The 17,933-nt window shown below is 41.6% G+C and overlaps 1 protein-coding gene and 1 long non-coding RNA gene across 6 annotated transcripts in view; one reads left to right on the top strand and one right to left on the bottom strand.

The window, feature by feature from the left end:
- HAPLN3 (hyaluronan and proteoglycan link protein 3) overlaps window positions 1-17,114 on the top strand; it is a 230,377-nt gene extending 213,263 nt beyond the window's left edge. For both annotated transcript variants that reach the window (XM_077263462.1, XM_077263461.1), the window contains exons 4-5: window positions 12,295-12,597; window positions 16,097-17,114. In XM_077263462.1, coding sequence (XP_077119577.1) covers window positions 12,295-12,597; window positions 16,097-16,380 — 587 coding nt within the window. In that variant the 3' untranslated portion in view covers window positions 16,381-17,114. The remainder of the gene's footprint in view (window positions 1-12,294; window positions 12,598-16,096) is intronic.
- The window catches only part of LOC143775388 (uncharacterized), a 122,154-nt gene continuing 120,418 nt past the window's right edge, over window positions 16,198-17,933 (bottom strand). For 3 of the 4 annotated variants that reach the window (XR_013215644.1, XR_013215643.1, XR_013215641.1), the window contains one exon: window positions 16,198-16,333. This is a non-coding gene — a long non-coding RNA (uncharacterized LOC143775388). The remainder of the gene's footprint in view (window positions 16,334-17,933) is intronic. The other variant, XR_013215642.1, reaches the window with a different exon arrangement.

Below are 17,933 nucleotides of genomic sequence, written 5' to 3'. Positions count from 1 at the left end.
CTTTGGTGGGCGGGGCCGCTCGGCCTTCAATTTGGTGGGCGGGGCTCCTCGGCCTCTGATTTGGTTGGCGGGGCCCCTCGGCCTCCGATTTGGTGTGTGCTCTGCCTGGGGCCACTGTGCTCTGCCTGGGGCCCCATATGCTGCCTGGGGCCCCTGTGCTCTGCCTGGGGCCCCATATGCTGCCTGGGGCCCCTGTGCTCTGCCTGGGGCCCCATGTTCTGCCTGGGGCCCCTGTGCTCTGCCTGGGGCCACTGTGCTCTGCCTGGGTGTAGGACACTGGTGACGTCACTTATCTCCGGACATTAGCTACGGACATTAGCTCCGGACAATAGCTCCGGACAAAGCCACGGAAGTTGGCACAAATTGCAGGAAGTAGTATTCTAGGCAATTATATATTAGATATATAAATATATATATATATATATATATATATATATATATATATATATATATATATAGGGCCAGTGAGACACACACGCGCACACACACACATATATATAGTACAGACCAAAAGTTTGGACACACCTTCTCATTTAAAGATTTTTCTGTATTTTCATGACTACGAAAATTGTACATTCACACTGAAGGCATCAAAACTATGAATTAACACATGTTAATTAGGCTGGTGACTCGGATAAACTTATCCTCAGAAGCAGAGGTGACTCTTGGTCTTCCTTTCCTGGGGCGGTCCTCATGTGAGCGAGTTTCTTTGCAGCGCTTGATGGTTTTTGCAACTGCACTTGGGGACACTTTCAAAGTTTTCCCAATTTTTCAGACTGACTGACTTTCATTTCTTAAAGTAACGATGGCCACTCGTTTTTCTTTACTTAGCTGCTTTTTTCTTGCCATAATACAAATTCTAACAGTCTATTCAGTAGGACTATCAGCTGTGTATCCACCGGACTTCTGCACAACACAACTGATGGTCCCAACCCCATTTATAAGGCAAGAAATCCCACTTATTAAACCTGACAGGGCACACCTGTGAAGTGAAAACCATTCCCGGTGACTACCGCTTGAAGCTAATCAAGAGAATGCCAAGAGTGTGCAAAGCTGTCATCAAAGCAAAAGGTGGCTACTTTGAAGAACCTAGAATATAAGACATAATTTCAGTGGTTTCACACTTTTTTGTTAAGTATATAATTCCACATGTGTTAATTCATAGTTTTGATGTCTTCAATGTGAATGTACAATTTTTATAGTCATGAAAATACAGAAAAATCATTAAATGAGAAGGTGTGTCCAAATATATATATATATATATATATATATATATATATATATATATATATATATATATATATATATATATATATATATATATATATATATATATATATATATTTATTTAATACAGAGCTAGATGACATAAAAGCTGGTAATTCAGTTGCCGGCTTTTGCTATCTCCTCGCCAAACCTGACAGGATATGAGACATGGTTTACATACAACCATTTCATATCCATTATATTTTTACATATCTCTCACTAATAATGTTAGTAGTTTGTGTGTGCAAAATTTGGGAGCTGTAGGTGTTAAAATTAAGGGTTAAATCATGGAAAAAACTGGCTTGGGCTCCCGAGCAATTTTCTCCGCCAGAGTGGTAAAGCCAGTGACTGAGGGTAGATATTACTAGCCTAGAGAGGGACATGGTTATTGCCCCCCCGGCTGAAAACATCTGCCCCCAGCCACCCCAGAAAAGGCACATCTGTAAGATGTGCCTATTCTGGCACTTAGCCACTCTCTTCCCACTCCCCTGTAGCGGTGGGATATTGGATACTAAGGGGTTAGTGTCACCTTTCTAATGTAAGGTGACATTAAGCCTGGTTAATAATGGAGGGATATCAATAAGACACCTATCCATTATTAATCCAATAGTAATAAAGGGTTAAAAATACACACGCACATTATAAATAAAGTATTTTAATGAAATAAATAAACACATGGGGTTTTAATATCTTTATTGTACATGCAATCCAACTGATGACCCTCGTTCTTCTGAAAAAAAAGGAAAATAAAAAAGCAACAATATCCCATACCTGTCTGCCATACAGTCATGTCCCATGATGTAAATCCATCTGAAGGGGTTAAATACATTTACAACCAGGAGCCTGCTAATGCAGCCGCCCCTGGCTGTAAAAACTGGGGAATGAATGGAATGCAGCTTCTTTGACTTGCGGTGCCGTCATAGAAGCTGCGCCCCCTGGTGGCAAACACTCATTTGAACTGTAGAGTGGGAATTTTTCTGAAGTATTTGCAGTCGTAATTTCTGCACCAAAACCTTTGCATTTTACAGTGCCAGAAACATGAAAAAGTTACCTGAAATCTCACGCACACGCTGCTTATTCTTTCCTTGCAGATTTAAAATAATTTCCAATCTGCGGCATGTCAGTTCTTTCAGCATTTTTGTAGTCTTTTTCACCCATTCAAATGACAAGGGGAAAAATGCATGTAAAAAATGTCATACCTGCATATTTCATAATGTGTTTTTTCTGCCAAGACATGCGGTTTTGGTGCAGAAATTTCTGCTACAAATTTTCAATGTGTGCACATACCCTTAGACTGGACAAAACCAGCAAAGTCATCGTGTAGCCATAGCCTAAATTACAGGCGACCTGTCACATTGTGTGGTCCGATCTGTGGACAGCACGTTGTAGAAGGAAAAGCTGAGCAGAATGATATATAGATGCAGTATAATTTCTATTTTATTCATTGAAAGCCCTGGCATTTGTATTTAAGTCCAGTGGGAGGTCCTAGTAGTGATTGAAAGCCATCTCTGCATACACAGTCATGCAAGAAAGACTAGCAATCACAGATTAAGACCGCCCACTGGACTTAAAGGGAACCTGTCACCCCCAAAATCGATGGTGAGCTAAGCCCACCGGCATCAGGGGCTTATCTACAGCATTCTGTAACGCTGTAGATAAGCCCCCGATGTAACCTGAAAGATGAGTAAAAGAGGTTAGATTATACTCACCTGTGCGGACGGTCGGATCCGGTGGGCATCGCAATCCAGTCCGGGGCCTCCCATCTTCTTACGATGACGTCCTCTTCTGGTCTTCACGCTGCGGCTCCGGAGCAGGCTTACTTTGTCTGCCCTGTTGAGGGCAGAGCAAAGTACTGCAGTGCGCAGGCGCAGGGAAAAGTCAGAGAGGCCCAACACCTGCAGTACTTTGCCCTGCCCTCAACAGGGCAGACAAAGTAAGCCTGCGCCGGAGCCACAGCATGAAGACCAGAAGAGGACGTCATCTGATGAAGAGGGGAGGCGCCGGACCGGACCTCAACATCCATCGGACCCGACCGGGACCGCCCCTGGGTGAGTATAATCTAACCTCTTTTCTTATCTTTTAGGAAACATCGGGGGCTTATCTACAGCATTACAGAATGCTGTAGATAAGCCCCTGATGCTGGTGGGCTTAGCTCACCCTCGATTTTGGGGGTGACAGGTTCCCTTTAAATACATACAAACAGCAGGGCTTTCAATGAATAAAATACAAATTATATTGCACCTATACCTAAAAACTCCACAGCTTTCAATAAATAAAACGCAAGATTGACTAAAACATTTCTCATAAAAATGTATATAAATCTGATCAGCTTTTCCTGCTCCATAACATCCTGCTCTATTTTGCAGCTCAGACACCATTGACAACATGAAAGGTTCCCTTTAAAATTCACTGAGGGAGGGAAAGTATTTGTTAATAGATTCCCTCTAGCCCCAATTCAAGCCTCAAATATCCATATCCATCACTTCGGACCAGAAGACGTCTTCCCCTGAATTACAAGGGAAGGAAATACCAGGGCCAATACCACCGATGCTTCTGTAGACGAGAAGGTGGTTACTGTGATCCTCAGCGAAATTAAAGAAGCGAGACCAATCACCATGCTGGCTAGGGTGCATATTTTTAAGCAATAGTCTAAACATATTGTGATAGAATAATTTGGAGTTTACTAGACCAAATACTTATGAGATTATTTTTTGCACTTCCAAAATTGGCCACTAGATGTCAGGATTAACAAGATATTTGAAATCTATCGCTACATCTAGAATTTCCATCATTACAAAATGTATCATTTATTTTGCCCATGAAACAAAAAGATAATCGGAATTGGTGGATAAAACAAATGTGACCGAATGCAGATTGAATTCTTGTGCAAATACATTGGTTTGGAGCAGATATTTTTTAATTGGTCTGTGATGGGAATAAATGTAAATTTCATTTTTGGCAGTGAAATCAGTCATTGAAGGTGTTGTATTTAGGATATATGGAAATCATAGGCGTTCCCACACTCAAGACCTCATCCTCTATGAGCCAAAGCAGAGAAGTGTTACTTTACTGCCCAAAATAGTGTAAACCCTTAGAATAAATTGCATTTTTGATGTTTGATGGCTCATAACATCAGGTTTTGTTTTTGTTTAACCCCTTAGCAATTACACATTACTCTATAACTGTATGAAGCAAATTCTGCACACCAATCTTAATGGAGTGCTGCAGTACGATGAGCCAAATTAATTAAGAAGCATGTGCTTCATTAAGCCATATTTATTAAAAAGCTGCAACCTACAACTGCGATGCCCCTCTGTCAGAAATGTTACTCCAGTCAGGGCTGATGTACATTTTACCATATGCCAAAGGTTTCTCAATTGTTGCGCAGTATGCATACTGTGAGGATTCACAAGTCTGCAGACTTCTAGTTTAAGATCGGACAACCAGGGGTGTAACGACCACGGACCATGAGGGTGGGGGCCCGCTGACGCCACCAGAAAGTTCAACTGGATGTGCATACCCAGTTGCACATTCAGCTGAAGTGTGTTGTGGCACGTAGACCCATTTGGTCTGTGCATAGCAATACACGCTGCCGGCCAATCAGAGGCCAGCAGACGACATCGGCAAGCATGTTACTTGGGGCGCATGGCAGTGACATCACTGTCTCTGTCTCTTGCACACTGAAGTCAGTTGCCATCTTCAGCAGAGGACACTGCGTGGCAGGGAGCGGATGGGAGGTGAGTATAATAGTTCATTTTTTTCTATGCATTAAAGAACAGCGGCAGAACATGGGACATATACCAGGATGGGGGATATATATATAGCAGGATGGGGCCCAGGACAAGAGACACACATATGAGGATGGGGAATACATTTATATCAGGATGGGGCCAGGATGACGGTCGTATATACCAGGATGAGGGACATACAGGTGCTTCTCAAAAAATTGGAATATCAACAAAAAGTTAATTTATTTCAGTTCTTCTATAAGAAAAGTGAAACTCATATATTATATAGAGTCATTACAAGCAGAGTGACCCATTTCAAGTGTTTATTTCTGTTAATGTTGATGATTGTGGCTTACAGCCAATGAAAACCCAAAAGTCATTATCTCAGTAAATTAGAATAATTGACAGAAAACACCTGCAAAGGCTTCCTAAGCATTTAAAAAGGTCCCTTAGTCTGTTTCAGTAGGCTCCACAATCATGGGGAAGACAGCTGACTTGACAGATGACCAGAAGGCAGTCACTGACACACTCCACAAGGAGGGTAAGCCACAAAAGGTCATTGCTAAAGAAGCTGGCTGTTCACAGAGTGCTGTATCCAAGCATATTAATGGGAAGTTGACTGGAAGGAATAAGTATGGTAGAAAAAGGTGCGCAAGCAACCGGGATAACGGCAGCTTTGAAAGGATTGTTAAGAAAAGGCCATTGAAAAATTGGGGGAGGTTCACAAAGAGTGGACTGCTGCTGGAGTCATTGCTTCAGGAACCATCACACACAGACGTATCCAGGATAAGGGCTACAAGTGTTTCATACCTTGTGTCAAGCCACTCATGACCAATAGACAATGCCAGAAGCATCTTACCTGGGCCAAGGAGAAAAACAACTGGACTGTTGCTCAGTGGTCAAGGTGTTGTTTTCAGTTGAAAGTAAATTTTGCATTTCATTTGGAAATAAAGGTCCAGAGTCTGGAGGAAGAGTGGAGAGGCCACAATCCAAGCTGCTGGAGGTCTAGTGAGAAGTTTCCACAATCAGTGATGGTTTGAGGAGCAATGTTATTTGCTGGTGTAGGTACAATGTGTTTTATCAAGACCAAAGTCAGCGCAGCTGTCTACCAGGAAATTTTAGAGCACTTCATGCTTCCCTCTGCCAATACGTCTTTTGTAGATGGAAAAATTCATTCTCCAGCAGGACTTAGTACCTGTCCACACTGCCAAAAGTACCAATACCTGGTTTAAAAACAACAGTATCACTGTGCTTGATGGGCCAGCAAAACTTGCCTCACCTTAACCCCATAGAGAATCTATGTGGTATTGTCAAGATGAAGATGAGAGACACAAGACCCAACAATGCAGGCAAGCTGAAGGCTGCTATCAAAGCAACCTGGGCTTCCATAACACCTCAGCAGTGCCAAAGGCTGATCGCCTCCATGCCACACCACATTGATGCAGTAATTGATGCAAAAGGAGCCCCGATCAAGTATTGTGTGCATTTACTGAACATACATTTCTGTAGGCCAACATTTCAAATTTTAAAATCAATTTTCAAGCTGGTGTTATAAAGTATTCTAATTCACTGAGATAATTACTTTGGGATAAAAGGAAAAAGAAATCCAGCTTCCAAAAATATCAAAATTTATTGAAGATAAAATCCAAAGTCCAATGACATGGTTCACAGGAGAATGAGTAGCAGCAGGCTACGCGTTTCGAACAATGAGTTCTTTTTCAAAGCTGCTCACTATGCATCACAGTATGGTTAAATAGCAGCTGTGACAAATCACAGTGAGTAAATTTATCACCTGACACATAAGTGAATATACAGTGGGGCAAAAAAGTATTTAGTCATTCAGCAATAGTGCAAGTTCCACCACTTAAAAAGATGAGAGGCGTCTGTAATTTACATCATAGGTAGACCTCAACTATGGGAGACAAACTGAGAAACAAAAATCCAGAAAATCACATTCTCTGTTTTTTTATCATTTTATTTGCATATTATGGTGGAAAATAAGTATTTGGTCAGAAACAAACAATCAAGATTTCTGGCTCTCACAGACCTGTAACTTCTTCTTTAAGAGTCTCCTCTTTCCTCCACTCATTACCTGTAGTAATGGCACCTGTTTAAACTTGTTATCAGTATAAAAAGACACCTGTGCACACCCTCAAACAGTCTGACTCCAAACTCCACTATGGTGAAGACCAAAGCGCTGTCAAAGGACACCAGAAACAAAATTGTAGCCCTGCACCAGTCTGGGAAGACTGAATCTGCAATAGCCAACCAGCTTGGAGTGAAGAAATCAACAGTGGGAGCAATAATTAGAAAATGGAAGACATTCAAGACCACTGATAATCTCCCTCGATCTGGGGCTCCACGCAAAATCCCACCCCGTGGGGTCAGAATGATCACAAGAACGGTGAGCAAAAATCCCAGAACCACGCGGGGGGACCTAGTGAATGAACTGCAGAGAGCTGGGACCAATGTAACAAGGCCTACCATAAGTAACACACTACGCCACCATGGACTCAGATCCTGCAGTGTCAGACGTGTCCCACTGCTTAAGCCAGTACATGTCCGGGCCTGTCTGAAGTTTGCTAGAGAGCATTTGGATGATCCAGAGGAGTTTTGGGAGAATGTCCTATGGTCTGATGAAACCAAACTGGAACTGTTTGGTAGAAGCACAACTTGTCGTGTTTGGAGGAAAAAGAATACTGAGTTGCATCCACCAAACACCATACCTACTGTAAAGCATGGTGGTGGAAACATCATGCTTTGGGGCTGTTTCTCTGCAAAGGGGCCAGGACGACTGATCCGGGTACATGAAAGAATGAATGGGGCCATGTATCGTGAGATTTTGAGTGCAAACCTCCTTCCATCAGCAAGGGCATTGAAGATGAAACGTGGCTGGGTCTTTCAACATGACAATGATCCAAAGCACACCGCCAGGGCAACGAAGGAGTGGCTTCGTAAGAAGCATTTCAAGGTCCTGGAGTGGCCTAGCCAGTCTCCAGATCTCAACCCTATAGAAAACCTTTGGAGGGAGTTGAAAGTCCGTGTTGCCAAGCGAAAAGCCAAAAACATCACTGCTCTAGAGGAGATCTGCATGGAGGAATGGGCCAACATACCAACAACAGTGTGTGGCAACCTTGTGAAGACTTACAGAAAACGTTTGACCTCTGTCATTGCCAACAAAGGATATATTACAAAGTATTGAGATGAAATTTTGTTTCTGACCAAATACTTATTTTCCACCATAATATGCAAATAAAATGATAAAAAAACAGACAATGTGATTTTCTGGATTTTTTTTTCTCAGTTTGTCTCCCATAGTTGAGGTCTACCTATGATGTAAATTGCAGACGCCTCTCATCTTTTTAAGTGGTGGAACTTGCACTATTGCTGAATGACTAAATACTTTTTTCCCCACTGTATACAATAAAAACATCAAAAAATAACAAAGACAAAGGAAAATTCACATACAAGTGCATCAAGCATTACATACAAACTAAATAATGTTGATATCTTAATAGTGGAACATAATTTCTTTGCGAGCATTCAAGCCCGCAGGATGGCAAGTGTTAAGGCAGAACATCCAGTAAGCTTCACGCGTCATTAAGCGTCTTTTGAAGTCTCCTCCTCTGGCTGACATCGCAAGCTTCTCAATGCCGACAACCCGGAAAAATAAAATAGGGATGTTTTTTAAAATAAGAGATTTAATACTATTATATTGAGGACTGTATTTAATAGAGCAAAATGTCTTTTGATTTTGATTAGAATTCCTCTCCCTATTTTTTGGCAAGAGCATATCGCTGCGTTTTTTCTTTTTCACTATATTTTTGGCTCTATCGAGCGATCAATTAGAGTAGCCTCTCTTTTCCAATCTTCTGCAGCACGAATCAATTTCTTGCCTGAGAATACCAGCATCATTGCAGTTTCTAGTTATCCTGGTTAATTCACCTACTGGTATGGATTTAATAGCATGTCCAGGATGACTACTAGACGCATGCAAGATGCTGTTACCCGACAATGGTTTACAATATGTAGAAGTGGTGATGACATCACCTACAACACCACGCAACGTCAGATCCAAAAAAGAAATTACATGTGAATCAGTGTTACAAGTAAAACGAAGATTAAATTCATTAGAATTAAGAAAACTCAAAAATTCCGGTATGGCAGATACATCGCCACTCCAAATAAGGAGCATGTCGTCGATGTATCTGCCATACCAGAATATATCCGAAAAGAACGGATTGCAGTCCGAATATAGAAACAATTCCTCCCAATAAGACATGACCAAATTGGCCACGGATGGTGAATGTTTACCTCCCATAGAGACTCCTTTGCATTGGAGAAAAAACTGTTGATCAAAAGAAAAATAATTATGAGTCATCAGAAAATAAATAGCTTGCATAATGTAATTGCACAAATCGATAGTATAATTGCTGTATTTGTGCAGATGAAATTCAAGCGCTTGAATGACAATATTCTGTGGGATACATGTATAAAGAGAGATGACATCGCAGCCTATCCAATGGAAACTGTCACTCCATACAGTATTAGAAAGTTGATGCAAGACATCCCTTGAATCTCTCAAAAATCCTGGAACTCTCATGACAAGAGGCTGCAACAGAGAGTCCACCCATTGACTTAAATGTTCCATAAGGGAACCCATCCCAGATATAATAGGACGCATTGGAGGAGGTGTAGTGCCCTTGTGCACTTTGGGCAAACCGTACATCATGGGTATAATAGGATGACCCACCTTCAGATATTCCACATGCGTTTTAGTAAGTATACCCAAAGCTGCACCATCATCTACTAGGCTACACAATTCATTCTTAAAAGAAAGTGTGGGATCTGAAGGCAATCTCCTATATGTCGTACTGTCACTGAGCAGACAATTAATTTGATCTTTATATGTCGATGTGTCCATCACTACTATTAAACCACCTTTGTCTGCCTTTTTTATAGTGATCTCGTCCATGTTTCTGATTTCTTGAAGAGCTTTGCGCTGCTTCAAATTAAGATTACCTTTACATGCTTTCTGCTGAACAGATATATCTAGAGATCTCAAGTCCTGTTCGATAACAGCTATATGATAACATGCATAAAATGTAAACTGAGTTATATAGGTTGTACTACTCGTACGCTTAAGATCCGTATTTCTGCGCACATTACTGACATTGTTGTCTCCACTGATAGTAATCGCTCCATGTCCCATGCTTCTAAGCATTTTATTACCTGTCACCAGAGGAGCACAGCATTTTTCCGGGTTGTCGGCATTGAGAAGCTTGCAATGTCAGCCAGAGGAGGAGACTTCAAAAGACGCTTAATGACGCGTGAAGCTTACTGGATGTTCTGCCTTAACACTTGCCATCCTGCGGGCTTCAATGCTCGCAAAGAAATTATGTTCCACTATTAAGATATCAACATTATTTAGCTTGTATGTAATGCTTGATGCACTTGTATGTGAATTTTCCTTTGTCTTTGTTATTTTTTGATGTTTTTATTGTATATATTCACTTATGTGTCAGGTGATAAATTTACTCACTGTGATTTGTCACAGCTGCTATTTAACCATACTGTGATGCATAGTGAGCAGCTTTGAAAAAGGACTCATTGTTCGAAACGCGTAGCCTGCTGCTACTCATTCTCCTGTGAGCCATGTCATTGGACTTTGGATTTTATCTTCAATAAATTTTGATATTTTTGGATGCTGGATTTCTTTTTCCTTTTAGCTTATCGTTCCACGTGATGACTGCACGGTATCCGGGCTTCCCCACAACAAATGCCTAATAGGTGAGCTGGTTTTCACTATTTTTCCTTATAATTACTTTGGGGTTTTCATTGGCTGTAAGCCATAATCATCAACATTAACAGAAATAAACACTTGACATTGATCACTCTGTTTGTAATGGCTCTATATAATCTATGAGTTTCACTTTTGTATTGAAAAACTGAAATTAACTTTTTTTATGATATTCTAATTTAGTTAAAAGCACTTGTGTATATATACCAGGATGGGGGGAGGCGGTTCAAATTTTGCATTGGGGCCCATCAGACTCTAACGCCACTGCAGAGTACCCCTTTAATTTTGGCTGAAAATGGGCCAACTTTTGCCACATTTTGGTGAAAATTTGGTGCATTTACTTTTTGGGAGTTCTAAACACTTGTTTTGCCTCATATGAGAAGAATGCAAAAAGAAAAGTGAGTGTCAATATTTTGATCCACCCTTTTGTTAATTTGGTAGCAAAAGCTTAATATGTAATTTGCTTCTTTAAAACCTTTGCTGCACTACTTATCTGACACTCCCAGATCTCAGCTCTCCAGGCTTCTGGAGAGCATGACTGTGTCGTTCTCCACACTACACAGGGGCTGGCGCTTAGAACCTGTTAGTACACACCATTAACGATTTTGGACAACTTTACTGAAAGAAGATGCCTCCAAACTCCAGCACTTGGATTTCCAAGTATTAATTTCATAACAGGAGACAATGACAGGTTTGAGAAATTTTGCCTTACTTTGTACTATTTTAAGAAAATAGTGCAGTCCACTAGAAAATCACCCAGAGTTAGAGATGAGCAGATATGCCAGGATTTGAATTTGGCAAATTGCAAAAATTTTTCAAGGAAACTGGATGTGCAGCGAAGTTATTCTTTGCGAGTTAAATGTTTATTTCCTTTCTCTCCAGATTTCAGAGCACAATAAACTTAGGATGTAATAAAATAAATTAATACTCATCTCACCTGTCTTGCCTTCCCCCATCTGGGCCTTCACATCTTTTCTAATGCCTGTCTCCTTTTTCGCACATCCCCATTGACCTCTTCAGTGCAGGCCAACATTTCCAGTACAACTCGGTCTCTACTGTCCCTGAATGCAGTGCTATTACTTTTGCAATGCCACGATGGCATGGCAAATAGTAATATTGTAAGCCTAGCAATGCTGTAAGTCCTCGTCTGGAATGAAGAGGCTGATGGTGATTAACATCATAATAATCTTTACCTGTTTGCAATTGGCCACCATTTCATTGAATTCTTTCTAAACGAATTACAAAAAAAATCGGTATTCTGGATAACACAAATTTTTAGAAATGTAATTCCACTTGAATAAATTCGCTGTCCTCCACTCATTAGCCCATTTTAAAATTATGAGATGTTATCCCAAATGACACAATTATCTTGCATCAACTCTTGTGTGTTAAACTGTTACTGTTTTCGTCTTGGTCTCCGGCATGTTTTTTTTGTAATTTACCAGTGGACAGGTGCCTGTGTCCTCATGTGTTTTACTAATAAAATACTCTTATTCACAGGTGTGGTCTTCCCATACCAACCACGTCATGGAAGGTACCAGCTAAATTTCCATGATGCAAAGAAAGCCTGCGAAGCTCAAGACTCCATGATGTCTTCATTTGAGCAGCTGTTTAGAGCTTGGGAAGAAGGTTTGGATTGGTGCAATGCTGGATGGTTAATGGATGGTACTGTTCAATACCCTATTACTTTACCCAGAGAACCTTGTGGTGGGAAGGAGACAGCACCTGGAGTAAGGAGCTATGGGGAACGTCACAAGCATCTGCATAAGTATGATGTCTTCTGCTTTTCTTCAGCGCTGAAAGGTGAGGTCCAAAGCCTAGATCCATAAATTGTCCTCAAAGATTTATTATCTGGTGTTTGCTCCTGAAAGTTGGCTAGTTAGAAAAAAGGGACGTGTATATGCAGCGCCCCAGAGTCCTGGTCGTTGCAGTAATGTCGCTCTTCCACCAGGGGGAGTGATGTTACATCTGATGGTACTAAAGGAGTTCACCTGACCAGGTTTCACAGTCACACACTACACTTCACACTCCAGTCCACCAGGGGGAGCAAAGGTTCTATTTACTAGGCCACTCCTCACACACGGGTAAAACTGGTGGGTTGGATAGGAAGTCAGTCAGAAGCTGCCTGGGTTAGACCCAGAGCGGACCTGTCAGGCAGACAGTGGGAGAAGGAGGAACATCTGAGCTGCAGACAGAGGGTCCCTGTCAGGGGTGGGATCCTGACAGAGGCCAAGCACGAGATAGAACGTTACGGAGCTGCGCCTGCACTTCATTGCGGCAGCATCCTAAGAAAGGACACGAAGCGAAGTATATTGTGGAGAGTGAGAAACGAAGTCACGGCACAAGGAGATAATACCGGGAGGAGTTCTGCCCCAAGATCGGCAGCCTCCTTCTGAGGCGCGTAGCCGGTGGCCGGAACACCGAGGGAGTAATAGGCTCTACGTATTACTTCAGAGACCGGCAGGACAGTTGATTCCAAGTTGGCTGCCCGACCTTAATACCTATGAAGACACGAAGGCAATTTGTGGGAGAGGGGCGTCACTAGGGTCCCTATAAAATATCTCCAGGCCTACCCCGTCATACGGGTTGTCCTATCCATATCATCTGGGGGACAGAGAGAGAGAGAGAACATCAGAAACATCCACGAAAGTTGGGAGGACTATCCCATGGTGCTCAGCAGGGAGGTACTACAACACACAGGCGCTAGTAGGAAGGCTACTGATTTCCACCTGGATAAGGGAACTCTGGATGTGCCTTCGGACCGGCCGGATTCAGCCTGCCCTGTGAACGGTACTCTGGACTGTGGACTCTGAAGTCTTCAGTAAAAGGTAAAGAGGCTGCAACCTTTGTGTCCTCGTTATTCATTGCGCCTTACTACGTCCACCATCACCACCTACACATCTGGGAAGCCCTGGGGACATACTTCACCTGTGGGAAGGTACACCATCTAGCTGCCATTCCAACACCCCAGCGGACCCCTAGCAGCGTCGGTCACCCTGACCGAATACCACAGGTGGCGTCATGAACACCGTACAAACGACTACTTCTTTAAGTGGACGCCCCTCAGAAGGGCCACGGACCGGGTCGGGCCACTGTGACATCCCCAAAACCGAGAGAGATAGACCCGGTACCGAGTACCCCATTGCCCTTACATGTGGGGGCGCTCCATATAACAGAAGAAAATGGGTCAAGATTCACCAAAAATGTTGGCTGTGTGTAACACAGGTTTCCATTATTCTTAGAGTGAAAGGCAGTGGACTTTGTCTTCATTGTAGACTTAAAGAGGTTGGCTCACACACTATTTTTTGTATAAAATCTATTAGTTAGCCTGTGCAAAAGTCATTGTATAAAGGGAGAGTCAGCAGTGACCTTACCTATTGTGACTAGTGGATCCTGTTGAATCAGCTCTGTATAAAGGTATCACCAGTCATTCTAATCCAGCCTAAGTGGCCAGTGTGAACATTGCAAGACAAACTTCAATAAAAGAAAAGAACAAAAAAAGAAGATAATTTAACATAAAAACACCTGTTTTAATTGATGTTCTGATGACATGTTCCCTTTGAGTGTCTAGCAGCTACTTATCTCCTGTTGGAGCAAATGAATGGGCATGTCAAAAAGCAATAGCATGCAGAAAATGGATCCCATTTCTATTACAAACATTTAAAGCATTCAATTAAATCAATTAATTTTATATTAATCTAAAAGGAATAAACCTTGTTTAAGACTGTCAGTGACTGAATTTCCTCCTGGAGCATTAATAGAGAATGTATGAAGATTCTAATTGTAAGACACCTAACTATTAATCTTTAAAGGGGATATCCAGGATCACAATATTGATGGCTTATTTTTAGGATGGGTCAAAAATATTAGATTACTTTTCCAGGCACTTGCGTGAATGAGCTGTTGAAGCGATCATGGTACTCGTGTGAGCGTTGTGGCTTCTCCAATGTTTGCGTTGCTCTCTCTACCTGTTATACTGAGTATTACATTGTTGTCCCATCAGCTTGAATGAGACTAAGCTGCAATACCCAAGACAACTGCTACTAACCGTGATGGCATGCAGGTAGACGGATCAGTGTAAACATTGAAGAGGTTGCCTACTTGCCTATTTGAACTTGTGATCTTAGAGGCTGCTGAAAGTTGGACAGATTGGACATTAATGGCCTATCCTAAGGATGGGTTATTAATCTTGCTATTCTGTAAAATCACTTTAAGGATCTTGGTATGACATGGAAACAATGCAAATAGTTTTGTTACTAGCCTCCCTCTGGAGTGCACAGAGTGTAGTCGATAAAAAATTATTTACAAAAGTTGAAGTAAGCCATTGACAGACTGATTTAAAGAGTAGAGATGGGCAGACACGTAGATGTTCTAGTTTGGCAGAACAGTTCTAAAAAGTTTGGGTTCAGGTACCAGAACAGTACCCGGACCCAAACTTGAACCCGGACCCCATTAGCTTCTGATCGGCAGTAAAATCATCACCGCCATTCAGACAACTGCAAATTCCATGATGTCAAAAGACAGCGTGAGTGCACAGCTATGATTGGAGGTATAAAGTTTACCTCCGGTCACTGGTGTCAGCTGATGGGACTACTACTCCAATCAGCTGACTCCTGCTGCCGCTAATAAGAGTGAGAGCTGGAGCAGCTGATGGGAATATTCATCAACTGGCTCCTGTGCTGTAAATAAATAATAATTAAAAAAAATGCCACTGTATTTTTGATAACCAGCCAGGCAAAACTCACAGCTAGGGGCTACAACCCTCAGCTGTCAGCATTAACAAGGCTGGTTATCAAGAATTACATAACATGATGACTTTCACATATTCTTTTTATTTTTCAAAAGAAAATATAGTTCATACAAATGAAAAATGTACATGGTCGACATAACCCAGTCAACGCGTTTCGACTGCAATAAGACTGCTAAGTAAGACCGATGAGTAAGACTGCTTAGTGCAGTTGAAATGCGTCGGCTGAGTCATGTCGACCATGTAAATTTTTCTTTTGCATACACTATATTTTCTTTTGAAAAATAAAAAGAAAAGGAAAATCCAGTCCTGTTGAGCTGGACTTCAATTTTTTCTATTATCCTTGATGTGAGGCCAGGGCGAGTCCGGTGTCTGAGCCCCAGGTGGATGAGCATAGAGCAACTGGGGATGCTGGAATCAAGTTTCTATGACTTTCACATATATTTCATTAAATTTTTAACTGCTCGCAAATTACGGTAATTGAAATCGTACATGGAAATGATGGCTCTCTTATATATGAATAGTTATTTTTGTGCATTATTTTTTATTTACCAGGTCGAGTTTACTATCTTGAACACCCTGACAAGTTGACATTTGAAGAGGCCAGAGATGCCTGTATTCAAGATGGTGCTCAGATTGCCAAAATCGGTCAACTTTACGCTGCATGGAAATTTGTGGACTTAGATCGCTGTGATGCTGGATGGTTAGATGACGGAAGTGTGAGATATCCAGTTGCTTTCCCACGTCTTAATTGTGGACCACCAGAACCTGGCGTACGGAGCTTCGGTTTCCCTGAAAAGCACACAAAACATGGGGTTTATTGTTATAAGATGAGTTAAATGCTGCCGTGACCCCCACTCAGGGAGTGTGAACATTTACTTTATGCAGCATATTCTCTTGTTACACCAGAAGGAAGGTGGATGTACAGATGGAGAATGCCTGCCTGATAAACTTGTCCTACAGCAAAGACTGGCATAGAACATAAGCCGGAGGGTTCTATCAAGTAAATCGGTGTTGTCATATAGTCCTTATATTTTATTTTTGCCAGTTTTAAGACTATATTTTTTCACAGTTACCATATGATATTTGATGTTTTATGGAGGTAAAAATGATACTAATTTTGGTAATGCTGTCACCGCTCAATTCCCTAGGAGTCATGCATATAAGCTAAATTATAGCCGGAATGCATATAGTACAGGTCGAAGCATTGGTGCATGTTAACATCATTGTTCAGTCTTAGATTACTGACTCACACATTGGGAGAGAGACATACATAATGTACCGTACTTTATGGTTCTGTACTCTACTGTATTGAGTACAGATGAAATATAACAGTTTACCAACAGAGGGCACATTGTGGAATAGGAGGGAGATGTAGTCACTACACATAGGCAAGGGCTGTCATTAGAGGGGGTGTATATTTATTTAAAATCAGCCAACATTGAATGCCTTTTTTATGGTTTATGATGGAGATTATAGAATAAATCCTGAAAAAAGCATATGTCTTCAGTACTGTTCAGTTTCTGTACCTTAAGAAGTAAAATAAAGCCTTGAAGTTATATGCATTTATTTTAATTATCCTGTGTTTTTCACTTTATATGGATCTATAAAACTATTATTACTAAAGGTGTAGTGTGTCTTTCACAGGTGTACATAGAAATCATGGAGCGCATGCCCTCCCCCCAAAAAATATTTGACAGGATCACAGAAGAGCAATTTTCCTTCTATTGAAGCACTAGATTCCGCTTTCATTGCACACACAAAGTATAATGCCAACAAAAGTGCCCACAAACACTGATACCCAGACAGTGAATTCTTCCTAGTAGCCTCCAAATGCACAGTATGATGACTCTACTGAACCCCACCTTAGCTTCCTCGGCAAAGTATGGTGGCCCCAACACAGTATGATCCTCCAACTGTGACCCCCACACAACCCTCGCAGTATAATGGGCTTACATACAGTATAATGGCCCCCACACCTCACCACGCTATATAATGGCCCCCATACAGCCCTCCACACAGTATAATGGAATCCACACAAACCTTCACACTGTATAATTGCTTGCATACAGTATAATGGCCCTCGCATAGCCGTCCGTCAAGTATAATGGCTCCCACATAGCTTTCCAAATATTATAAATCTCCCCACATATCCCTCAAACACTATATATTTCCCCATATAGACCTCCTTATATTAGAATAGTGCCAACATAGCCCTGTATATAGTATAGTGGGCCCCATAGCTCTCCATATAGTATATTGCACCTGATAATCCATATAGCATAATGCACTCCCCATAGTCCTCCATAAAGTATATTTCGCTCCCCATAGTACTCCATAAAGTATAATGCGCTCCCCATAGTCCTCCATATAGTATAATGCACTCCCTATA

This window comes from Ranitomeya variabilis, chromosome 5 (assembly GCF_051348905.1).
Source record: "Ranitomeya variabilis isolate aRanVar5 chromosome 5, aRanVar5.hap1, whole genome shotgun sequence".
NCBI lineage: Eukaryota > Metazoa > Chordata > Amphibia > Anura > Dendrobatidae > Ranitomeya > Ranitomeya variabilis.
This window is presented reverse-complemented; position numbering and strand designations above follow the sequence as displayed.